The following is a 26,264-nucleotide window of genomic DNA, read 5'->3' on the forward strand; positions in this document are numbered from 1 at the left end:
TTTACCTCCTCCTCCGTCTACTCCGACTCATGAACTGAATCGGTCTTACAGAGAATCTGGTGTTACGAAGATGATGCCTGACAGTCAGCGCAGACCGTCCAGAGATATGTCTCCTGCTCACTACAGTATGGAACATGCATCTCCTCGCTATGCAAATGAACCTCCACCTCTGGCTAGTCAGTCTGTCTATACTGATGTCAACGGTCGTCCGCTGGATCCGCAACAGCAGGCTGCTACTTGCCTAGTAGTAGATCCTTCCAGTCAGGGTACGATAATGAGGCAGGAGACAGCCTCACCCTATACAATCCAGCAACAGCAACAATTGCAACATCAGCAAAAACTGCAACAGCAACTTCAGCAGCAGCAACAATTTCAGCAACAGCAACTTCAGCAGGAGCCATTGCAACAGCACTTGCAACAGTCTTTGCCACCTCCCAACACCATGCCCATCCCCGACCCGAAACTTCCCATTGCATCTCCACTTCCTCCTCCTTTGCCGGCGCCCGTGCAGACCACCCCAGTCGCCCAAGTTGCCCCTGCTCCCATGCAGGCAGCACCAACTCCGGCCCCTCCAATTGCTCAGCCTCACGTTCCTCTTCCTGCCCCTCCGCCAACGGCCCCCCAGACACCTTTACCTGTGGATCACAAGAGGACAGTTGATCCTGAGTTTCTTGCCCTGTTGCGAAATGAGGGCATCTCTGAGAGCACCATTTCCTCGCTCATCCAGCAAGGATTTGACTCGACTAGCATGCTCGCTGTCATGGAGGATAATGATGTACGCACAGTGGCACCCAATCTTGGGCAGGCGCGTGTACTTTCCCGTGTTGTCCACAACTGCAAGCGGCCTGCTGAAGCTACGCCGTCTCCTTCTCAGCCGCAGACACCCATGCGCGGACGTTCTAATAGTTTCAGCCATCGCTCGGATGTCTATCACCAGCCGCACCACCAACCTCTACATCCGCCTCAGGCGTTGACTGTCGACCCTCACCTAATCCCCCCGCAGACACCTGGGGCAATGCAGACCATCTCACCTAGGATGGGGGAGGTAATAGGCCGAAGGCCCAGTAGCGCACCTTCTCAGCAGCTCCTGGAGGCCTCTGGAGGTTACCCAGGCCAACCACCCCGTTCCCCGGCGCCATATGTAGGAGCCATGATGCCCGTTCAGTCCAGACTGATGTCTGCATATTCATCAGGGTTGACCATGCAGGGGTTGCCTGTGCAGGGGATGCAGATCATGCCACAGCAGATGACTGGATCAATGCCCGCGATAGCTGGTTCCATTCACCCCATGCCAGGTATACCCCAGCAGATGCCCGTCTCCATGCCAGCTTTACCGCAACCGCCACAGCAGGTACCAAAAGCATACTCCACCAATTACACGGTGCCAATGGAGCTGATGAAGAGGGACCGGAGCTTGTTGCCCTTGTCTCCCATGCACAGCCCTCACCCAAGTCCCCAACTGATGCGGAAGGGTGGAGGACCGGCAGCAGACAATGCCCTGGTTCCGGTGGGAGGCCCAATTCAAGGACAAGGCGCCATGGCTGCTAACCAGAAGCTAAGTCGCCGCACCGGTCCACCAGTCATCGTGTCCACGATGGCATCTCCAGACACAAGTAAAAGTTTCTTCACTATTTTCCACCTCGAGTTATTTGTCTTGATCTTGCTTTGAGTTGGCTTGTCTATTTTTACATAAATATCTTATGTCGTCCTTAAGTGTTGCTGGTTTCTGACTAGTTTGGGGGGAAAAAAAGGCTCATTTGTAAGAATTTCATTTTCTTTGTACAAACTCCTTCTTTCATTTGTGCATTTTCTGCACAGTATGTCGGGCGATATCTTTAATTCAGCGGGTCTTTGAGGCATTAGTTTGTTAATTTGCATTTGTTTTGGGCTACATTTGTTTGCCACACTCCCCTAGCAAGGATTTATTTCTCATTTCACCCTCATTAGTGTGGAACATTTTCAATAACTGAACAGCACAGGCTGCTTTTATACAACCATATGGTATAATCTGCTAAGGCAATGAGGACATTGTGCAATTGCTGATGTGGTCTCACTTCTAAATGCAGAACACCCCCCCCCCTTCCCCTTCCCCCTTTCCTCCCAAACTCATGCTGTTGTAAACATGCATGTCTTATTCCATTATGATAATGAGGTGCTTCAGAGTAGCCTGGAAAAGCTTTCCGGCTACGAGCTAAAGTCGCCCAACTAGGTGCATGTGGAGGGTGCGTCTCATTCTTCTTGATCAGGTTCAGTATTTAATTTCCAGCTTGCTTGCTTAGGTGGCAACGTCGGAGTATATTTTAGTCCGGAACGGTAACGACTCGGTCCCGCAGCACCGCTGCACCAATAAAATCAAATTACTGCGCCGATAGCCGACGTGTGACTATGTCATTTTCTCTCTGCACGCCATAGTGACAAGACAGAGGGGAGGTTTAATCCTTTTGGATCCTCTGTTTCCACTGTTGTACTAATCCACAAATTCTGTCATTCTGTCCTCTTCTGTCAGACTCTCCACACACCCAGGAGGATGACACTGAGGCACTGCAACAGATTTCTTAATTAAGCAAATTTTATTGTCCCTGTGATTATAAAGTGTAAGAGAGAGAGGGTATTAAGAGACTCTTTAGACTGTCGATCAATGAAATGCTGCTGTCATTAGCACAGATTTTCACATGCTCGCATAATGATCAGAAAAGAGGTGCTTGTTTGCACGTGGAACATATTTGTTGTTTTGTGTTAGTGTGTACAGCTCTACAGCATTATTTTCATTTGACTTCATGCATCACAGTCATGAAAAACCTTTTGGGGGTTACAAAAGCCTGCGAGTTAAGCAACTGTGTTGAGTTTGACCCAAAGACACGCTTTGTGTTTTAGGTCGGAGTTACCTTTAATATGGGTTGTTAGTGGAAGCTACAGAGAATTTGCAGTATTTGGCTCTGTGTGGATTGACACATGCACTTGTAATCTTCAAGTCATTTTTAAGGGTACCGTGTTTTCCGCACGATAAGGCGCACATGAAAGCCTTTAATTTTCTCAAAAGCCGACGGTGCGTCTTATAATCCGGTGCAGTGCGCTTTATATGTGGAAAAAGTGTTAATATATGCCATTCGTTGTATGTGCGCATTATAATGCGGTGCGCCTTATAGTGCAGAAAATATGGTAATTTTGTAAAATTAGTTTGAAATCATGTTTGGGTTTTTTTGGAATTTTAGGTAGTTATATTTATGCTTTAAATCAGTGGTTCTTCTTTTTTTTTTTTTTCACTGAGTATCCTTAAAAGTGGCGGCACGGTGGCTCAACTGAAAAGCGTTGGCCACACAGTTCTGAGGTCCCGGGTTCAATCTGCGTGGAGTTTGCATGTTCTCCCCGTGCCTGTGTGGGTTTCCTCCGGGCACTCCGGTTTCCTACCACATCCCAAAAACACGCAACATGAATTGGACACCCTAAATTGCCCATTGGTGTGATTGTGAGTGCGACTGTTGTCTGTCTCCATGTGTCCTGTGATTGGCTGGCAACCAGTTCAGGGTGTACCCCCGCCTCCTCCCCGTTTTCAGCTGGGATAGGCTCCAGCACTCCTCGCGACCCTTGTGAGGATAAGCGGCAAAGGAAATTAATGTATGGATGGATGGATGGATGGATCCTTATACGTGGAATCGTGACTAACATGAAAATGCTATACAGCGGTGTAGTCGGGCAAGTTTGGTGTTCATCAAAACTGAGATTTTAATCATAAACTGTGTATTTAATTTTATTCTCAGATGCTACAACACTATGCAGATTCACTTCAAATGTATCTTTACGGAGCCTTTACGGAGTCTTTATGCTTTCAAGTGAAATACAATTGTTCTGTACTTCGCTCGGTGGCTCTTAGCACTACTGGTGCCACAGTTTTGAGACGCACTGATTTCATTTCACGAGGGGCTCTAAATGTTTTCGCTATTCGAGGCAGAAACATTTTTTGAAAGGTAAATAAACGTGAAGTCACACAAGTAAAACTGCTGCTGCTGCTGCTGCTCTTATTTTTTTATTCTTTGTCATCGGAGTGTGAATGGGCGTTAACCCCCAATAGTAACGCTTTATAATGGTAAAGCATAAAACAACACAGTCCACATTACCTTTAATAACCCACTCATTAGCTGATGTTGTGTGGAATACCCTCGAGCAAGACCCCGCCTCCGTATGACTAACCGGCACCGGCTCCCCATCCCCCACGCGGGGGATTGCTGGCCATATTTCGTACAGTGCGTTTTCCACTTTCTTTACTCCCACCCCGCGGAGGTGTGCTGGTTCCCGTCAAGCTCGGCGGTCCAATGCCAGCGCAGGTCAGTCCAGCTCTGCGTGACACGCCGGCCGTGCTTTCCTGTGGCGTGATGATTGGGGGGAGGGTCGGTGAATATTAGTTCTGGAGATGGCAGATTATGTATTAACCGGGGGAGCAGGTCAAAGCTGCGGGCAGTTGTTGCGCTGAGTGAGGGATTAGGCAGCGAAGCGAATGGGGGAGGGGGGCGGGGTGCAGGGACAGATATTGTCCTGCCACTGACTGATGATTGACAGTCGCAGGCAGGGGGAGGAAAGGAGGCGTTGACAGCTGTCAGTCAACCTTGGACTGGCGACACAGGCGGGCGGGGGGCGAGATTTATTAGATTTTGTGCAAACCTTGGCCTGAATCTGCGTGGACAGTCATTTTGTGTTGTTTGTTGTGCATCTGTTTGCCACACACATACAGCCATAAATATTTACTTCCGTTTGACCTGAGAGGATGCCCGACACTGGATTACATTTGCATGATTTCAGCTCAAAGCCGCCCGGTGTAGCCAAGACAAAATTTTAATCACGGTACAGAGGAGATGACCGGAATGTACCGGCATGAAATCCAATGTGTGTCGTTGATATCTATCTGATGTTTAACTTTCAATAAGTAAATCCACTTTTGGTGTCACACGCAGGATTTTACTCAGGCACCGCCGTGGACGATATCTCTTCCGTGCATGTTTTCCCTGTGCGTGGGTGTGTTTTCTACTGCTTTTCCCCCAAAAAATACATTTTTTTTTTTTAACCCTGAGGAGGCCTCGTAAGTCCCATTTAAAAGTGAGAAATGGGAGAAGCCAGCTGTGTGGAGTTGTTGAATTAATACAGACTAATAATAATAAGGCGGCACGGTGGATCAGTTGGTAAAGCGTTGGCCTCACAGTTCTGAGGACCCGGGTTCGATCCCGGACCCGCCTGTGTGGAGTTTGCATGTTCTCCCCGTCCCTGCGTGGGTTTCTTCCATGCACTCCGGTTTCCTCCCACATCCCAAAAACATGCAACATTAATTGGACACTCTAAATTGCCCGTAGGTGTGATTGTGAGTGCGACTGTTTGTCTCAATGTGCCCTGCGATTGGTTGGCAACCAGTTCATAGTGGACCCCGCCTCCTGCCCGTTGACAGCCGGGATAGGCTCCACCACTCCCTGTGACCCTCGTGAGGATAAGCGGCAAAGCAAATGGATGAATAAAAATAATAATTTGGTAGCAGGTTGTTGTCTTGTCACATGACACAACAGTCCATCCGTTCACACTCACGCAATCATAAATGTTTGCCTGAAAGTCTGCAAAATTCAACATTGGTATTAAGACATGTTAAATCCTGGTAACGTTCAACATGAATGAGTTTGACAATTTAGACACCCTCTGGGTTAACATGCACATAAAACGATTGGAAGCGTGACTGAAAAAATAGCGAGCAACTATGGCGGGGCTTCGAAGTACTTATTTAACAGCTGTAATATTAAACTTGAGCCGAGCTGCCTCGTACGGGACAAGCTGCCGGTCGAAATACCTGCCACAACAAACGTGTTTGAATTATCCCACTTCTACTTTTTGGATGGAAATTTCCCAAAGACGTCGAAAGCAACTGCGGCCCCTCCCCTTCGGCTCTCCGCAGCCCGCACGTCGACTGATGTTTGTGTGTGCGCGCTGGCGAGCGGTGCTGAGGTCCTCTACCCCACCAGCTGTTCCTCTTGATATCAGGCCGTATCATTTCCTCTTTCACTAATGAAAGGATGAAGTGCGCGAGGATTTCATCCATGTGTCGCTCCACTTCCCCTTTTCCCTTCTTCCTTGTCTTCTTTCGGTGAATCTGATCCCAGGCCAGCTTTGTTCTTCATGAAATCATTGCACTGTATGTGTGTGCGTGTGTATGTGTGTGTGTGTAATGAGCAAGGGGTGGTTAAGGAGTAATGAAAGAAATATGTCTCCGAACAAACGTCATACCCGACGAGATACTTTACATACGTTGCTGCGGTTTTCTTTTTTTGTTGTTTTTTTTTTGGCTGTGCGCTAGAAGACGAGGACGACTCGAGCTCAAAAGACCACAAAATGGTGAAGGGGGAGCTTCAGAGCGATTGGCTGGTTTAACATACATGAGTGACTTTATAAAACCACATTTTGACCAAGTACACTTCAGTACACATGTTTTTGTGTTTAACGAGTAACTCATCCATACTGTCTCACTTTTTGGCTGCCTCTTGTTAGGCCCAAACCAATGTTGCAGTACTCCAGTTGAAGGTTAAAAACAAACCTTTCTTCTGTAAAATATAAATAAATACAGTGGTGCCTCGGTTCTCGAACACAATCCCTCCCAGAAGGCTGTTTGAAAACCAAAATGTTCGAAAACCGAAGCATGTTTTCCCATTACAATGAATGGAAAAGAATATAATACGTTCCAAGCCTAAAAAATATTTTTAAGCTATTTTTTTTTAGCTTTTCCTGATAATAAACTGCATAGTAGAAATACATGTATAGTTTAAATACTTTACATAATTAAATCATTTAAGAAAACTATTTTCTGCTTAAAATAAAAAGGATCTAGACTTGGGGTCTTTTCTTTTTAAATCTGTATACAGATTTCTAGCTTTGGCGCAAATCCCTTCCACGCCAACACTATCCTCAGCTTTTTGCTGCTCGTTCACGAAAATAAGAAGCAACTTTTCGACTTCCTCCAAGACCTGTGGTCTATGCTTGGTCAACACGGTTGCTCCTTTAGCAACATCACTTGCTTTGAGGGCATCCTTTTGTTTCAGGATGATGCTGATCGTCGATTTCGCCATGCCATGCTTGTCTGATAGCTCAGAAACTCGCACACCAGATTTATGCTCATCTATCAAGTCCTTCTTGAAGTCGACAGTTTTCCGCACCACTTTGTTTTTTTTTCCAGCACCAGCAGTTCCACTTGCTTTCTTTGGAGCCGTGATTGGGTTGTTATTGTTGCTCAATTTGAAGAAAAAAAAGTCACTACAGTACTGGCAAACTTTCCGCGAGCAGAGGAGTGTGTGAGTCAACTTCTGGTCGTTACGACGTTTCCGTTTTTTTGGGGGGTGCGTTCGAAATCACAATAACAAATCTTCAGCTGGTCGGGGTGTTCAAATAACTTTTTTCGTCCGAAAATTGTTTTGTACGAAAACCAAGACGTTGGAAAACCAAGGTACCACTTTATAAACAAAATAAACGGCTTGAAGCAAGCACACTTTGTCTCTTATTCGGGGAACTGTGTGCGTGGTCTTTTTGTTTCCTCAAAATATGACAGTTTCCCATTTGTTGACGAGAGTGCGAACCGGTGTCAACAATACTTAGTGTTTTAACTGGTTTAAATGTGTTTAAAGAGTGGTGGGAGGGGTAAAACTATTGAAAAAATATACATACACACACATATATAGAGTATATATAGTCTCACAAATTTTCACCCATCATGGGTGAGTCTGGAACATTTGACAATAAACAGGTGTTCACTGTGCAGACGTGGGTCTTTCCATGTGTGCATATTTGTCCATATTTCACTATTTAGGCCCTCATGAGGGCTGCAATAAGTAACGCAGGTCCTCCCCCCCCCCCCGCTGTACTGCATATTCATCCACACACACTCTTGCTCACTTGCCTTTCTCACATCCTTTCTGCAGCAAATTGGTGCAGTTGGCTGACAGAGGAAAAACCCGAGCAATGGTGTCACACAGACAAGTAATGAATAAGAGAATGAGAATTTATGTGCTGACAGCGACCCCTCCCAGCGCCCCCCCAACTCGAACATCTGTCGTTCCCTTGCAGCTGTGCGATCTCTCTTTCATTCCTTCATTTCCCCCCCACCGCTGCTCTCGTCTTCTTGTCCCCTTGCACAGAATGGTGTTTGTATTTTAGTCGTGGGGGGGCAGATGGGATGATGGATTTTCGGGGTGGGATTATACAGTTGACCTTTCTCTCGGTCTGCTGTTCTCTTGTCATGAATGAGGTCTTGTTTTTCTTTAACTACAGGCTAACTCTGATTTGGACTCTGGTTGCATGTTGTAAGCAAAGATCCACAATACTTACTCTCTCCTGTTCAGTGTAAATTGCCCCCCCCCCCCAAAAAAAAAAAAAACAAAACATTTATTATTTTAAACAAGAAATAGCTTGTTTCTGTTATGTATCCAGTTGAAGATTGGATTTGCAAATAATTGTACTGTGATTTGACGATCACCATCGTGCTCGCAAAACTGCACAGTCGAGCACGAAAAATCACGCGCGTAAAATTTGTTAGGAGTAGGAAAAAATAGAACCCTATTGAAAGACGTCGCTAATTTTCTGCAGTCTTGACATTACTTTACGTGTTTGTTTCATAAACGTTAACTAAACAACACCTGCTCCTAAACAATCGGTATTCACCCCGGAAACAGGAAATGCAAGCTCACCGTACTGAGCGTGTTTGGAAGTGATGCCGAAAGCACGTCACATCACGAGCCATGTCAAAGGAAATTCAGTTACACCAGGGGTGCTCGTTGCGTCGATCGCGGAGCAGTGTGACGGTGTGCGCCCCCCCCCCCCAAAAGAAAAAAAGACCTGAGACTATCATCCACCTCTTCGCTTAATTCAGGTGTGGCCAATAAGGCGCGTTCTAGCAACCCGGCCTCTTATTTACGGCAATCGCATTTCTGAGTTTGAAATATTTTTTTCCATTTTAGTTATGTATTTGTTTATTTTATTTTTAATTTACAGCTATGTTATATTAATCCAGTAAGTTACTTTAAGGTCTTGAGATTCCATCACTAATCACATCCGCAACTTCATCTGCGGGCATGACTGGTGGACCACACCCGTAACTTTATATCTGCGGGCATGACTGACCACACCTGTCCATTTTTCAAACGTGAGTGACGTGTACTGTACAGTATTCTGTTTTTATTTACATTTTAAACAAGGTTCCACCTTAATTGGAATTGGAGTTTGTCCTGCGGGTGTTGCATTCAATTCCCTGTTCATTTGCCAAATGGCCTGCACAGTTGTTACCCGGAGGGCTGTCTTATTAACCTTCATTAGATAAATCCAATTAAAGGTGTCAATCACGCTCGCGTAGTAGTGGTAGTAACCGCCTTAATCCGTCACTCACTATTCCCCATTTCAAAAGTCTTTGAAACCAAGCGATTTAAAGGCGCTAGTCTTCATCCATGCTACCTGCTCAGTTGTGTCTGTTTACATACGTTTGTCCTCTTTGCTGTCTTTTCCACCCATCCATCCATTTTCTTTGCTACTTATTCTCACAAGGGTCGCGGGGAGGGCTATCCCACCTGTGAACGGCCAGAAGGCGCCCTGAACTGGTTGCCAACCAATCGCACGGTACATAGAGACAAACAGCCGCACTCACAATCACACCTCAGGGAAATTTCGAGTGTCCAATTAATGTTGCATGTTTTTGGGATGTGGGAGGAAACCGGAGTGCCCAGAGGAAACCCACATAGGCACGGGGAGAACATGCAAACTCCACACAGGAGGGGCTGGGATTGAACCCGGGTCCTCAGAACTTTGAGGCCAAAATTTTACAGCTGACCCACCATGCTGCTAGAGTATACATATGTATGTGAAATGAAGACTCTAATTGTCCATAGGTGGGCCTTGCGTTTATCTGTTGACGTCTGTACAGTACGTTTCAGCTCATCGCAGAGTATAAGGAATATCAGATTATTAGTACTGTTATTTATTGCGAGGCCCTGTAGCTCAGTGGTTAGAGCACTGGTTTGATAAACCAGGGGTTGTGGGTTCGTATCCCACTGGGGCCTCCACTCCCTGAGAAGGGTTGCGTCAGGAAGGGCATCCGGCGTAAAAATTGTGCCAAACATATGTGCGTTCATCTGAGATGACACGCTGTGGCGACCCCGAAAGGGACAAGCCGAAAGAAACTTACTTACTAGTACTGTTATTTATTAGATGCTTAAATGTGTTGTTGCTGCACCATTTGTGTTCAAACATCTGTTGCTGTAAGCTTCCACAAGATACGCGCACCCAGACTTTCTGATGTCACGCCACCCCACCAAGCCCCACCTCTTAAATTCATAATGTACACAGACATTATTTCAACTGCTGCGCGACTTTCTTGATGCACACCCAAACGCGTCTCGTTAGTCGCGGTAAGAAATAAGACACTGCACCTCTGGTGTATTAAAAACGCTTTTTCCTCATAAAAGAACTTATTGATAATAGATGGAATCACACAAGTGTGATTTTCAGTCCACATATTTGATTCCTCTCTAACTCAAGTCACCGTTGTTGTTGTTGTTGTTGTGAGCATGGCAGAGTTTTCTTCCGGCTTCTTGTTTGGCTCCAAAGACGCTTTGAATCAGGGTTGTTGTGCAACCTGTTTTCGCATGCACTTGACGCTCTGTGATTGTCAGAGGATTTTCTCAAGGTGCTGTTGGCGTCAAAATGAATGATTGGACCCTCTGGTGGTGAGGGGGAAAAACACAGTTAGTTTAATTATAATCTTGTATGTATCTATCTTTAATTTCTGATTGTTTTTTTTTTTAAATAACATTGAGAGGTGAAGAGCGTGGGGGGCGGGGAGGGTGGTGGTTGAGTGATATCACGGTGAACAGCTTGAGATTGTGTATACAAAAAGGTCTGGCACTATTAAAGGACCCTGAAGGCCACATCACCACTAATAAAAAAAAAAGGGGAGGGAGATTTAAAAAAAAGGAAGAAAAGAGCAAAAGAGAACAAGAGGAGGCGACACTCGCTGCGACTGGTCCTCCTCGAGCGTTTTTTTCCCCTCCCTTCTCTCTTATTTGGGCTTTTCTATCCCATCTTCTCCCCCCCACCCACTCTAACTCTCTCTCTCCCTCTCTCATTCTCTCACCCTCTCTCGCTCTGTGGCTGGCAACAAAAGGCTGCCTGACGTCTGAGTGAAAAGACCAAAAACCTGCCGCCTCCAAGAGGGTGGTGGGTGGGTGGGCGGGTAGGGGGGAAGTAGAGGGAGGTGCAAGTGAGCTGGAGGAGGAAGAAGAAGAAGAAGAGCGCGCAGAGAAGTGCTCGCCGCTGCTGGCTCGAGACAAATAGAAATCCATTTTTTTTTGGTGGTGGTGGTGGGGGGGGGGTTCCCTTTCAGCGGAGATTAAAAGGAGCGCTGCTTTTTTTTTTTTTTTTAAAGCCATCCATTCTCCATCCCTTCCCATCCCGTCCTCGAGGAAATAAAAGACATGGATCTTCAGGGGGTGAGGTGACCAAGGAGGAGGACACATTTGGAAACAAGCTCTGGGAACCTGAGAGAGGAAGGGGGAGGAGGAGGAGGCGAGAAGAGGAGAGGAGAGGAGCACCCCACGGTGAACTGTGAGAGAATCCCCTAAGACGTCCACTTCTTTTTTTCCCCCCTTTTTTCTTTTTTTGTATCCCCTCGCCAACACATTTTTTTTTGGGGGGGGGGACCATGTACAGCTCCTGATTGGAAGAATGTGGCGACAGCATTTCCCAGGCAAGAAGCACGCCTCTTTTTGTGCACGCGCGTGCACGCATGCATCAAAAATACAAAATGTGGTAGATCCAATGAAGGAGGCGGGGGCGGCTAATGAGCCTCGTTAATGTATTTGCAATGAAGTGTGTCATGCATGTGTGTGTTTTCAGAGCGCTGCACTGCTGCAACAAGGAAGGGGAGGGCGGGAGGGGAACAGTGATGGTGATTGTAAAGGTTGTCATGTGTCATCATCCGCAGGCCGGAGACAAATGTATGTGTTTGCGTGCGCGCGCATGCGTGCGTGCGTGCGTTTGCGTTTATAAGCATCATCTCGGCGGAAAAAGTGGATTTAACGTTGTCCCAGCGCGGGTTTGGTTCTGCGAAAACATCGGCAGTTAGCGGCTCATTTGCTGTTAATTGTGTTATTTATTATTTTAGCTTAGTGCCTGTGGTCCTCCCATTGGCCATACTGATTGTATGCACGCATATGAACACATTTAGAAGTTTGTCACGAGCGTTTGTGGACTAAATATTTCTTTTCGTCTTTTACAGGTCATCTTAAGTTGTTTTTTTTTTATTTGCTTGTCAGACAGGCTGACGCGCTTTAAAATGATGACTTTGTCCAGTACGTTTTCCTTACTTGCGCTCTATATGTGTGTGTCATCCGCAAGATGGTTTTCTATTTCGCAGCCGCACGAGTGATAGTGTTTGACTCCATTCCTGTTTGTTACTGATATCACCTTCTCTATTCTCCGGGCCCTCCCAACCACGTTTCCACCCCCCCCCCCCCCACCACCACCACCACCACTGTGCTTCTTGTATTAAGTTTGGAGGAAGGAGGAGGAGGCCAGCAGGAGGACAAACAAGGTCTTTGTGTGTCCACATAGTAGAAGAAGAGATAGGCTGCTGGTGTAGACGGGGCGCTGATAGGGTCCAGCTGGGGCAAAGGGAGGTTGGGTGGGTGGGGTGGTGGTATGGGGGGGGTGCGGGTTGCCTCAGAGGAGGCAAGTCTGCCAACAAAAAGATTGAACCCCCTCTCCTCCTCCTCCTCTTTTTTTTTTTTTTTTTTCACCCGATGCCAAGGGATCGTAAAAGCCACTCCAGAAAGTAGACAGTGCCAGGAACACAGTTCCCCTATTGTAGCTTGTATGTACGCATAAAAGTGAATGTTTTGTAATGTTTATGTATGGGTTTGAGTGTAATTCACAAAGTCCTCTAATAGAATTCCCCGGGAGTGAATCCGCACTCGTGCTTTATGACTGTCACAAATGCATATTGTGTACTTTGTACATAATAGTGCCGCAAAAAATCCTTACGCGAAAGCAGGAAAATCTCAGAGGGTCTTATTTGTGTCTATCTGTATTACATATATATATATATTTTTTTAGCGAGCAGGCTACTTCCTTGTTTATGAAAGACAACGTCAAGCAATAGGGATGTGTTTTTTTAATAGGACAGGGAAATTGTTTTGTTATGATTGTAATGGCAAAAATGGAGCAGTAATTGCCAAGTATAACAAACACATTTGTGTTTGTTCATTTGTTGATGAGCATACTATGTGGTGAATTACATAAAACAACGGGAATGTACCATTTGTTTTATGATGAGAAAAATGGAATGGCCCTGTTGCGAGTTAAATGACAATAGTCATTGAAATTGTTTGTGTTTTCATTAGTTGTCAGGCTACTTCCTGGTTCAAGATGTAAAATAGCCTAATAATGCCATTTTTGCGGCAAACGGGAACAGTTGTAGCATTCCTCAGCAGGCAATACTCAAGCAAAATTACAGCGTGATGAGGTAATATAATCAGAATTTAGCATTTTTTTAATGGCACAAGGGGAATGTTTCTATCATGCTTCAAATGGCAAAGTGAGAGGGAGAAAAAAATTGCAGTGAAGCATTTGTGTTTGTCCGTGAGTGGGCTACATCCTGGTTTGTGGAGGATAACGCAAAACATCAGCAACAGTCGACAAACGTGTCCATCTTATTGTTAGCAATTGGCTACTTCCTGTTTTCTTGAAGGATGACGCCTTGATCCAGATTGACATTGAAATTTAGCGGGTTTGATTTTGTATTTTTGCCGTAATCCATCTGCGTCCTCATACTGCACTGAGTTTTGGGAGATTTGAGGCATCATTCCTCTGATTTTTTTTTTCTTTTTTTTTGACCTACGAGCACATATTTGAGATATGACCACTGTATGGTGGGATTGACTCAACTCACTACACACTGAGAAATAAAATTAGTCAACATTTCTTCAAAAGAGGCTTGAAGCTATTTATTGCCTTCCCAGGTGATGTTTAATGTCAAACTTAACATAAAACCAAGAGAATTCACTTTGTGTATTTGAAACAACAACATACCTTAGCCTTCCATTCAGCTCGCTTGACGCTAATGCTGAATAGCGTCTATGCTAAGGAATGGGTTAGAAGATAAGGAAGTGCAGCAACGCATGTAGACAGACAAAATAACAGTTCTCAGTCACGCATTCTTCATCCTTTGCAAAGAATGACTGTTAGTCTTATACTGTTGTGATAGGATTTGAGATGTTTCATCCATCCATCCATTTTCTTTGGCGCTTATCCTGACAAGGGTCGGCGGGGAGTGCTGGAGCCTATCCCAGCTGTCTGAGATGTTTCAGTGTACAGTGTATTCATTATCTGTCGTGTACTGCGGCCTGTTGGCCTACGTGGCCACATCGTTTGTTTTTACGTGCTTTATGATCCAAGCCAAAATTGGAGTGCCTTTGCCCAAAGATGCAAAAGCGGGTCTCAAAACCTTCTGGTCAGCAGCCCATGTCCTCCAAGCTCTTATGGGATTATTGCCCCCTGTGCTTGTTCGGGAAGACTTTCATATCACTGCACTTGCCACAAAGAACCCCAACTGTGTTCCAGGCCCTCCGCCCGACCTCGAGCTCCCCCTGCCCTACTCACGCTCTCATTCCCCATCGCTGAGGCCCCCGGCTTGGGAGTTGCTAGGTAACCCGAACCAGCTGTTGGTCCTGAGCCCATTGAGCCGCTCTTGGCTCGGGGTCAAGCGCGGAAAAGTTTTCCTGTGAACCCGACGACCGCCGCCGTGGCCTTGACATCATCGCGCCATGGAAAATCTTCCTCACTTCCTTTTGTTTTTGCACTTTTATTGTTCCACTAATGGAGGGGCCCGGTGTGGGGGTGTCCATGGCGTGCATCGCGCCACGCTGACTACAGCGGGGAGCGTTTCAGCACCTTTCCCACTCCGGTCGCCAATGGGAAGCCTGAAACTCGACCAGTGGAAGTGACATCGCCGTTGAGTAGAAAATTACAGCGGGGCATAAACGAGTCCCCCGAAGTGAGTCATTCGTCTGTAGGTGATCTGTCCAGGAGGGCCGTCGCCAGAAAATCAAGACTACGGCACGTATTGTGTACAATGTTGGTCACGTCATGTGATCCTGTTACCTCCCCAAGCGAAGGATTTCACATTAGAGATCAATGCGAGCGTTAATCTGCTGTGAAATACCGAAGGAAGATCACTTTGAAGGAAGACCAATTGCAACACGGTCTCCCCAAGAAGATCGTAAATCGACTTGTCTGACGCTCCGATTTGGGAGTGCTCTTCCAAACCGGAAAATAAAAGAAGATCGTAACCGCTTGAAACGAGAAAATGGAGCCATATTTTCACCCGGCGGCTCAATTCGACGGTCTTCTTCTTTTCCTTTCGGCTTGTCCCGTTAGGGGTCGCCAAAGCCATCTTCATCTTTTTCCGTCTTAGCCTATCTCGGGCATCTTCTTTTTAACACCCACTGCCCTCATGTCTTCCCTCACAACATCCATCAACCTTTTCTTTGGTCTTCCTCTCGCTCTTTTGCCTGGCAGCTCCATCCTCAGCACTCTTCTTGTCACTCTCTCGCCTCTGGACACGTCCGAACTCTCGAACCTTATCTCCAAAACATCCAACTTTGGTTCTCCCTATAATGAGCTCATTTCTAATCCTATCCAACCTGCTCACTCCGAGCGAGAACCTCAACGTCTTCATTTCTGCCACTTCCAGTTCTGCTTCATGTTGTTTCTTCAGTACTACCGTCTGTAATCATGGCCGGCCTCACCACTCTTTTATAAACTTTGCCCTTCATCCTAGCGGAGACTCTTCTGTCACATAGAACACCAGACACCTTCCGCCAACTGTTCCACCCCGCTTGGACCAGTTTTTTTCACTTCCTTACCACAGTCACCATTGCTCTGAATTGTTGACCCCAATTATTTCCAGTGGGTGCCTCCATCTTTCTAACAGTTCCTCCGCCTGCTCCCTGCTTTCACTGCATATCACAATAATCGTAATTCAACGGTAAAACTCTTATTGGGATTATGTTCTGAGGTACAATAAAAATTGTGACACTGGCAATTCAGGCTTTTGGTGTACTTGCTTTCTGGCACGGGTCTGCTCCTTCCATGAAGAAGACAAATCGTGTTTGGTCAGCTTCCCATTTGCCGTTCTTCCAAAGATGCGGCCATTTACGATCAGGAATGACGAGTTTTTAGGTTCGGGCGTTCCATTTAGCTGAAACTCGTGCCGTTTTCCAGACAGTTGTTTGTGAACAATATTTAGCCAAAAAAAAACACATTTTCATCACACAACCTATCAGCAAGTAGGGGTACTCGAATGCAAGTACTGACAAAGTAGAATTGAAGTAATTCACGTACGGAAGTGTATATATTGTATCTTTTTCTTATTCCAATGTTACCGGGCCAGGATAGTCCAATAGAAAAGCACCAAATCAACTATTGGTAGTACGCTGAGGACAGATATATTATTCTTCTCTTTTTCCACCCCACCCCCCTTCCTTTTCTCCTTGTCTCTTATTAGAATCCAAAAAACTCGTTTTGTTTTTTTTTTTCTTTTGAGATTGGAACATCTGCGATCCATTTGTGGTTTGGAGATCTGGCTTGGCAGCTCTGGCAAAAAAAAAAAAAAAAGTTTTCATAGCTCCTGGAGAATCATTCAGTTTGTGATTAGCGTTGGCCGGCGGACGCTATCAAGCCTTCGGGCTTGCAGCGGCGCATTAAATCCCGCAAGACCTCCAGCGAAGAGAGCGACCTGCTGTCAGATAAAGCGTTATTTACATTTGGCCAGTTTGAGCTGAGGCCCTTTTGCGCCTCACTTGTAGACAACGGCGGGCGGCTGCTGGGAAATGATAAAACTCTTTTTAGTACATTAACGGGGGTTTGGCACAAGCGCTTTGTAATTCTATCCAAAGATTACCAGCCTTAAATACGCCGCCGACTAATGTAAACCGTCTTCGGTCACGTTGTTACATGCGCTTGCGAATGTTTACTTAAAAAGCAAGGCGATAGTTTTTTTTTTTTTTTTTTTTTTTTTTGTACAGTGCGTCTGATTCGGAGCGGAGAGTTTGAGCTCTGGTTTCGTTTTTCTCGCCATCTGGGGCTGTGGTTTGTTTGTAGGGCGGGGCAAATGCGGATTTCGTAAACCGGCGGAAAGTGTCGTCATGTGACTCCCAAGGCGACCGTCGCTTCTATGCGAAGCAGTCGGCGTCGGGAAGAGTGGGACCCCGAAAGTGGAATGATTCCCTCGACGTGTGTGTGTGTGTACAATCCGTCCACTTTCTTTGACGCTTATCCTCACGAGGGTCGCGGGGAGTGCTGGAGCCTATCCCAGCTGTCAATGGGCAGGAGGCGGGATACATCCTGAACTGGTTGCTAGCCAATCGCAGGGCACATTGAGACAAACAGTTGCATTCACAAATAGGGGCAATTTAGAGTGTCCAATAAATGTTGCAGGAGTGCCCGGATGAAACCCCGCGTTATTCTTTTCCTCTCGTCGTCTTGTTTATTTCGACAGCCAATGGATAATGTAAACTTTTTTTTAAATTTTAGGTCCTTAAAACCTGTAAAGCGTTAAACTTTGTTGTGGGTCTGTGCAGAAGTGATGTCATTTCTGTTTTAACGCACTCATGCCGGTGTCATCGGAAGCAGCGGGTCAAAAGGTCGACTTTACCATTTCGGTCATAGGGATCGCATGCTTTTTTTTTTTTCTTTTAAGTTTGAAAGCGTTGGCCTCACAGTTCTGAAGTCCGGGGTTCAATCCCGGACCCGCCTGTGTGGAGTTTGCATGTTCTCCCGGTGCCTGCGTGGGTTTTCTCTGGGCACTGCGGTTTCCTCCCACATCCCAAAAAACATGCAACATTAATTGCACACTGTAAATTGCCCATAGGTGTGATTGTAAGTGCATGTGTTTGTGTCTATGTGCCCTGCGATTGGCTGGCAACCAGTTCATGGTGAACCCCGCCTCCTGCCCGGTGACCTCTGGGATTGACGCCAGAACTCCCGCGACCCTCGTGAGGATAAGCGGCTAAGAAAATGGATGGATGGATACTATTATTGTAATACAGTATGCTGTAGTAACAGTTGTGTCGGAATGTGATTGGATGACCGTGTGGAGTGGGTGTGGCCTGTACCGCCGCAGACGGCGACGACAAGCGTGCTCGTTTTTGGAGGCGCGCGCTGCCAGTTGACTGAAAATATGTCAACTCTGCTGTCATCACTTTTGCGACCATCGGAAGTTGTTCAAACCGCGCACAAGTACAGAATGTCGTCAAATCACGGGCTCCTCTCGGACCCTTTTTTTGTTTTTGTTTTTTTTAACTTTCGTTATAAAAATATCAAAGCAGAAATAATGGCTGCCTCTGTAGTAAACACCTTCTCATGTACGCTTGGAATTCTTCCTGCAACTATTCAAGGGGAATATTGTATTCGTTTATTTATGGGATATTCCCACTAGTTCTTTTCGGGGGTGGGGTGGAGTGGATCCATTACTTTATCATCATAAGGTACGCCTGTCTGGTAATTCCCACGGAATGTTTTGCTTCTCATATTTTATTGTGCTTTTGATTTTTATTTTTAATTTTTTTTTTTATGTTTTACCAGCAAGAGCTTTTCCCATTCCAATGTTGTTGATGCGTACAATTCTTTGAATTGCTCCTTCGCCGGATTATTTTGATATCCAAGCCGCTACCAGGGGGGTGTGGGTGGGGGGGTTAATTATCTCCAGATTTCATCACGCGTTTACCGCGGCGGCACGTTCCGCCTTCTTATGCCGGAGAAAAATGCTTTCAGTCGGCAATAATCGACAGTTACTTTCGAAAGGTTCTTCAGCGTCCTCAGTGTGTGTGTGGTAGCTCCAGTGAATAATAACGCAAACAGAGCCACGTCTCAAGGTCGTTTGCCACTCATTATTCATTTCATGACCTTTTTTTTTTTTTTTTTCATATGTACTGTACTTCTCATCATAATACCCCGTTCAGGCACTTAGATGGAGCCCGGCTTTTATTAGAAGTGCCGCGCAGTCGTGTCGTTAACGGTCTGCGGCGTTAAAAAAAAAAAAAAAAAAACGCGTCGTTAAAAAGAAAAGAAAATCATCTCTTTATCTGCGGCGTTTTAAAAGCGAGTCACAAGGCTGCCATAAAAAAATATAGTTCGGCGCGGGAGACCTGGAGAGTGATGACCGGGACGGCAAAGGGGAGCGTCGATGCCCAACATAATAAAAATAGTTTTTGGTCATACTATAAAATATTGAAGGCTTGCTTCTTTTTTTTTTGGTGCCCAATTTTTTCAAGTCATAATTATAAAATACTATAAAATTATTTATTTATTTCTATTTACATATATTTCTTATTTAAAATTATAATAATTATTATTATAAAAATATTACTATTAAATGCTAAATATTTAAATTGTACACAATGCTATTTGGATGTGAATCTGCGAAAATTATTGCATCTGCTTCTGAGTTCGTCTGCTAGTTTGTGGTAGTACTTCATTCGATGGGCCTAAATTGTCCGTTTCTCGTGCTTCTACCATAGAGAGCTCACATGATGGTGCCGAAGAACTATGTTGAAGTGAGTTGAGGAACTTCCTTTTGATAAAAGTGTTGCGGTACTGCCATCTTGCGACATTTTTGTATCGGGGTAGACAATAAAATTCATAATTTGCCACCATCTTATGGTGCCAAACATCTATGTTGAAGTGAGTTGAGGAACTTCCTTTTGATAAAAGTATTGCAGTACCGCCATCTTGTGACAATTTTTTTCAGGGTAGACAAAATTCACAATTTTCCACCATCTCGTGGTGCCAAACAACTATGTTGAAATGAGTTGAGGAGCTTCCTTTTGATAAAAGCGTTGCAGTACTACCATCTTGTGACATTTTTGTGTCAGGCTAGACAATAAAATTCATAATTTTCCACCATCTTGCGGTGCCAAAGAACTATGTTGAAGTGAGTTGAGGAGCTTCCTTTCGATAAAAACGTTGCAGTACCGCCATCTTGTGAGATTTTAGCGTCAGGGAACTATGTTGGAGTAAGTTGAGGAGCTTCATTTAGGCAAACATTCTACTTAGGTGGATTGAAAAAAAGAGACTACATTGAAATGAGTTGAGGTGCTTCATTGAGACTAAAGTACTGCTTTCCTGCCCAATTGTGGCACCTATACAGTATTTGATGATGAAGATTTTGGGGGGACAAATTGCTAGTGGATTTTCGTGGAGGATTACTGAAGAGTCTACAGTGTCGGTGGTACTTAAGGGCCTAAATTGTACGTTTCTACGGCTTGCTTCCATAATTTCAACGCTGTTCCAAATAAAATGTATTTTTAAGTGGATATAAAAAGTTTACACACCCCTGGACAAAACCTTGAGGCTTCTGCCAGAATGCAAAATGTCAAAAAAAAAAAAAAAAAAAGAGAACCTACTAGGACAAGTGAGAGGCACTTTCACAAAAACTTGGCATTAGGACAGGGGTGTGTTGACTTTTTAGCATTCTCTGTATACGCTGACCCATATTGTGGGAGCTTGATTGTTTTGTTGTATCACTCCTGGTACAGCGAGTTCCTCGTGGTGGGAAGAACCGTGTCGATCTTTTTCTCGCGCCATTCAATCTGGAACATTCAAAGCGCAGAAGAGCGCCAACCTGAAATAACTACAACAAAACATCACGTTTTCCCCCCTTTCGTCATTACTCGGCCTGCCGTTATACTTAGTGGGCAAGTGGCGAAGAACAAAAAAAGATTATTAGTCATGAATAAATGATTTTTGGACCAAGGAAGTGAAATTGGACAATTTCCTGTTGTACAGCTAATGATCTGTAACGACACGCTGCTTGGGGACGACTGTTATAGATTCATTAGCGCTGCATCTCTCTCTCTTTTTCTCTCTCTCTCTCGCTCTCTCTCTTTCTTGGCCAACGTACGTTGAAGACGATTCCCTCCATCGGCGAGGGAAGCCACTTAATAAAATTCATGTCGTTATCCTGCCCAAATGTTCCAATCACCATGACAACAGGCGCCGGCAACCGGGGGAATAATGTGCGGACACCCAACAGCTTTTCCTGATAGTTCCCAGTTTTCATTTCATTTTGGGTTATAAACGTGAGCTGACCTAATTGGATGATTGAGGTGGTGACCTCAGAGGATGAGTGAACCTGTTGCCGGGGAACAGAGCAGGCACAGCAACACGGTTTGTGTGTGTGATGCAAGTCCAAGCAGGGAAACACTTCCTGTTATCATTTCCCCGTCCTTCTCTTCCTCCTCAGCGCGAATAATCAAAGTGGCGTGTCTCGGCAGGTATCCGGCCGCAGATCATGAACGGCCCCATGCACCCGCGTCCGCTGGTGGCGCTGCTGGATGGCCGTGACTGCACGGTGGAGATGCCCATCCTCAAGGACCTGGCAACCGTGGCCTTCTGCGACGCTCAGTCCACGCAGGAAATACACGAAAAGGTGCAATTTACCACTCAGTGCAAAGTAGGATATCGCCTCACGTTGCCATCAAGTGCTTGCTACTTACTACCGCACCTGGTGACAAGCCTCACCGAGTACATTTGTAAAGGAAATACCATTTGGTACATACATACGCCTCAGCCGTGTAATAGCCGCAAGTGCCCACATAAAAACATGAGATATTTACAAAGAAAGACAGTACACAGAAAGAGTTTAACACTAGTGCTAACGATAGCGACACGCTAGTGCTAACGCTAGCGCCGTGCTAAAGTTAGCGCCACACTAACGCTAACAGGGCCGGTTAAAATAAAACTTACCGGTAAATATCACTGAGACACAGCACCAACACACTAGCACAGCGCTAACGCTAGCGCAGCGCTAACAGGGCCGGTAAAAGTCACTTCCTTGGCATATATAGTCCACCGGTCTCACTCTTACCTTTTCCGCTCAAGTGCCCCCTCGCGGCCGTTAGAAAAAAATGCACAAATTAGCCGCATCACCGCATAAACCGCCGGGTTGAAAGCGTGTGGAAAAAAGTGGCGGCTTGTAGGCCGGAAATTACGGTATTTATCCCCAGCAATAAACGGGTTGATTTTAGCATACAAGACCCGGGAAAGAATGTGTTGAGCTGTCCTTCTGCTCGGCAGCAGTTCGCATCTTTTAAACTTGTATGACATTTAACCATCTTACAATGTTAACTTAAAACATCGCCTAAAGCCATTAAGACAACAACTGTTGGATTCCGGAACAGAATTAAAGCACAACACGAGCTTTATTAACCTCGGCTTAAGCGTCCGGCTCCCCTCCGGCAACCAATAAATTACACATACGCAAAAAAAAAAAAAAAAAAGTTTTATATGGAAATTCCTGGCGCGACGCTAATCCTCTGCGGTGAAGTTAATTCCGTTAGCGGTTAGTTTTGTGAATTTAATTTTCCAAAGCTTTGGTTACGCCACCTCGAGTTGAATGCGACTAAAACAGCCGATTTGGCAGCTTTTCTGTATTTAAATGCACACGTGACAAGACATTTGCGTTTAGATGATGGCAGACATATGTTTACACCTTTAGAATATTGCTTTTGTTGTTGTTGTTGTTGTGGTCAGCTCACATTTCCACTGTAGTGACTTTAGCGTGTGAGCGACTGGCCGTGAGCTGTGGTCGACATCAGCTCCTGCGTGACTGCGCCTTTCAATATTCTTCTAGTGTTCGGTAAATGGCTGTACAGGTGGGCGTGGCTAATGCGAAACTGCAAAGGATGTATGAGAATCGCCAAACATGGCGGCATAATGTATTAAATTTAAATTGCACGATCCGCAGGTGCTGAGCGAGGCGGTGGGAGCCATGATGTATCACACCATCACGCTGACCCGGGAGGACCTGGAGAAGTTCAAGGCGCTGCGGATCATCATCCGCATCGGGAGCGGCTACGACAACATCGACATCAAGGCGGCCGCAGAGCTCGGTGAGACGCGGGAACGTTGGCTTTTCGTCCAATCAGATTTCAGCTTCTCTGTGCTGCCACGGCAACGTCATCTGCCGGGGCGTTCCGAATCGGCGTTGCCGAGCGATGTACCTTAGTCATTATTTCCATGACTGTGTTAGTGGCGGAATCGAGAGGCGGTCCCAAATCGGTGGCCCCCGCCGGCTTCCGCTTTCTGTGGGTTGAAAGTCGCTCTAACAGAAACGCGACTGCACCCCCCCCCCCACCTGCCCCCCCGCAGGTATCGCCGTGTGCAACATTCCGTCGGCGGCCGTGGAGGAGACGGCGGACTCGACGCTCTGTCACATTCTCAACCTGTACAGGAGGAACACCTGGCTGTACCAGGCTCTCCGGGAGGGCACGCGGGTCCAGAGCGTGGAGCAGATCCGGGAGGTGGCGTCGGGGGCGGCCAGGATCCGCGGAGAGACGCTCGGCCTGATCGGATTCGGTGAGCTTCTTTCAAATATAAAAGTCGGAATTTGGTGCGAAAGAACTCCGATGACGTTAGTTAGTTGAGCAGCTTCCTTTTGATAAAAGTGTTGCCATACCGCCATCTTGTGACAGCTTAGTGTCAGGGAACTATGTTTGAGTAAGTTGAGGAGCTTCATTTAGGCAAATGTTCTTTTTTGGTGCATTGGTACGAAGGGACTGTTGAAGTGAGTGAGTGTGTAGGTGTACAAATCGTGTCTATTTTTTGGGGGGGCCCCGAGCCCATCGGGTTTCTCCCGTCCGAGCCGTCACGGTTTCCGCTGCGCCCCCTCCAGGTCGCGCGGGTCAGGCGGTGTCGATGCGGGCCAAGGCGTTCGGCTTCAACGTGATCTTCTACGACCCGTACCTGCAGGACGGGCTGGAGCGCTCGCTGGGCGTGCAGCGCGTCTACACGCTGCAGGACCTCCTCTACCAGAGCGACTGCGTCTCTCTGCACTGCAACCTGAACGAGCACAACCACCACCTCATCAACGACTTCACCATCAAGCAGGCACGACTAACGCAACGCAACTTCCTTAGCTTAGCTTAGCTTAGCTAGTTTTTTTTTCCTTTCAATGCATGCGGTGTGCTACTGTCACACGTTAGCAAAAAAAACAAAAACAATTTGTTTTTTCTAAAAGGAGATGGACAATTGCAGTTTTGATCACAAAAAATGCCGTTTCAATGTCCAAATATTTATCCTTCCATCCATCCTTTTTCTTTCCCGCTTATTCTCACGAGGGTCGCTGGGAGTGCTGGAGCCTATCCCAGTTGTCAACTGAACTGGTCGCCAGCCAATCGCAGGGCACATGGAGACAAACAGCCGCAGTCATAATCACACCTTGGGGCAATTTAGAGTGTCTAATTAATGTTGCATGTTTTTGGGATGTGGAAGAACCTGCAAACTCCACACAGGCGGGTCTGGGAATGAACTGCTTATCCTCACAAGGGTCATAGGAGTGCTGGAGCCTATCACAGCTGTCAACAAGCAGGAGGCGGGGTACACCCAGAACTGGTTGCCAGCCAATCAGCAGGGCACATAGAGACAAACAGCTGCACTCACAATCACACCTAGGGGCAATTTAGTCTCCAATTGATCCATCCATTTTCCTAGCCGCTTATCCTCACGAGGGTCGCGGGGAGTGCCGGAGCCTATACCAGCTGTCAACGGCCAGGATGCGGGGTACACCCTGAACTGGTTGCCAGCCAATCGCAGGACATATAGAGACAAACAGCCGCACTCACAATCACACCTAGGGGCAATTTAGACTGTCCAGTTAATGTTGCATGTTTTGGGGATGTGGGAGGAAACCGGAGTGCCCAGAGAAAACCCACACAGGCACCGGGAGAACATGCAAACTCCACACAGGTGGGATTGAACCCGAGACGTCACAACTGTGAGGCCAAGGCTTTACCAGCTGATCCACCGTGCCGCCAATCTCCAAATGTTTTTAATTAATGTGTTTAATTCAAATGAAAAAACATTTTTAAAACGTGGCCCTTGGTTCTCGGTTAGTTCATTAAAATCATTAAAACACAAGAATCGCCAAATTTGCAGATGCGTGCTTTTTATTCCTGTAACAGAAAAATCTTTCTAACTGGAGGCGTATTTTTAATTTGAAAATCATTTTAAAGACCAACAAAGTCACAAAATTTCTGCATCCATGCTTTATGTTCAAATTATGAAAAGAAGAACCCAAAAAGTTATAGTACTTGTATGTGCGTTTTATAAGCCAGCTCTATAAATGTAAATATGAAGTTTGTTAAACGTTTCATTGATCTTTTATTTTTTTTTATGCCTTTCCCATCATCACAAAACCTGTCTTGGTCGCAGATGCGTCAGGGCGCGTTCCTGGTGAACGCGGCGAGGGGGGGCCTGGTGGACGAGAAGGCCTTGGCGCAGGCCCTCAAAGAAGGCAGGATACGCGGAGCCGCCTTGGACGTCCACGAGTCGGAACCGTTTAGGTACGTCCATTTTTGATCATAATCTTACGACACGCCACCTGATAAAAGCGTCTCGCAAAGGTTCACACACAAGTGACATTTGTCGCCCGTCGCCATCCGTCAATGGCACTGACAGATTATTTGTCGTGGAATTCAAATCGGATCATTTCTCAAAGTGCACTCGCTGATCTCTCGTGACACAGCGGGTCGCATTTTTACAATTTCCCACACATTTGTAGTTTTTCATTTTTATTTTTGTGACGCTCGCGGTTTTGGCTCTTTTTTTTTTTTTTTTTAGCTTTTCTCAAGGTCCCCTGAAGGACGCCCCCAACTTGATCTGCACGCCGCACACCGCCTGGTACAGCGAGCAGGCGTCGCTGGAGATGCGCGAGGCCGCCGCCACGGAGATCCGCCGGGCCATCACGGGTACGCCGGACTCCGCCCTCGAGCGCGGGTGGACGCGACGCACGCAGACAAAATATTTTCACTCTTTTATGAATTTACATTTAGGCCGAATCCCCGACAGCCTGCGAAACTGCGTCAACAAAGAGTTCTTCATCACCTCGGCGCCCTGGGGGGTGATCGAGCAGCCGCAGCCTCACCCGGAGATCAACGGCGCCGCCTACAGGTGGGAAGGGGGGGGTGTGGCGAAGTGGGCCTCGGTGGCGAGGGCGCCACGTTTTTACAACCCAGGGCCGCGTACGCTGGAACCTCCAAAGTGGACCCGGTTCAAGAAGTCCGAACAAACATTTGGACTTCACTTTTGCTTTTTCTCAGTTTTGTAATCTGGCCCGCCAATACTATCAAGACTCCTGTAATATTTTCTTATGTGAATTTTGCCATTTTCCCTCCTGTAATGGGTTAATGCACCCTCATTTATTT

The 26,264-nt window shown here is 46.3% G+C and overlaps 1 protein-coding gene across 4 annotated transcripts in view; it reads left to right on the forward strand.

Annotated features, from left to right (window-relative positions):
• Positions 1–26,264, forward strand: part of ctbp2a (C-terminal binding protein 2a) — a 54,048-nt gene that overhangs the window by 24,273 nt on the left and 3,511 nt on the right. For 2 of the 4 annotated variants that reach the window (XM_061838029.1, XM_061838033.1), the window contains exons 3-9: positions 21,336–21,490; positions 22,808–22,952; positions 23,212–23,418; positions 23,735–23,949; positions 25,273–25,403; positions 25,681–25,808; positions 25,893–26,010. In XM_061838029.1, coding sequence (XP_061694013.1) covers positions 21,336–21,490; positions 22,808–22,952; positions 23,212–23,418; positions 23,735–23,949; positions 25,273–25,403; positions 25,681–25,808; positions 25,893–26,010 — 1,099 coding nt within the window. Of the gene's footprint in view, positions 1–4,303; positions 4,323–11,446; positions 11,750–21,335; positions 21,491–22,807; positions 22,953–23,211; positions 23,419–23,734; positions 23,950–25,272; positions 25,404–25,680; positions 25,809–25,892; positions 26,011–26,264 lie in introns of those variants that run through there. The other 2 variants (XM_061838032.1, XM_061838030.1) reach the window with 2 other exon arrangements.

Source organism: Syngnathoides biaculeatus, chromosome 12, assembly GCF_019802595.1.
Source record: "Syngnathoides biaculeatus isolate LvHL_M chromosome 12, ASM1980259v1, whole genome shotgun sequence".
NCBI lineage: Eukaryota > Metazoa > Chordata > Actinopteri > Syngnathiformes > Syngnathidae > Syngnathoides > Syngnathoides biaculeatus.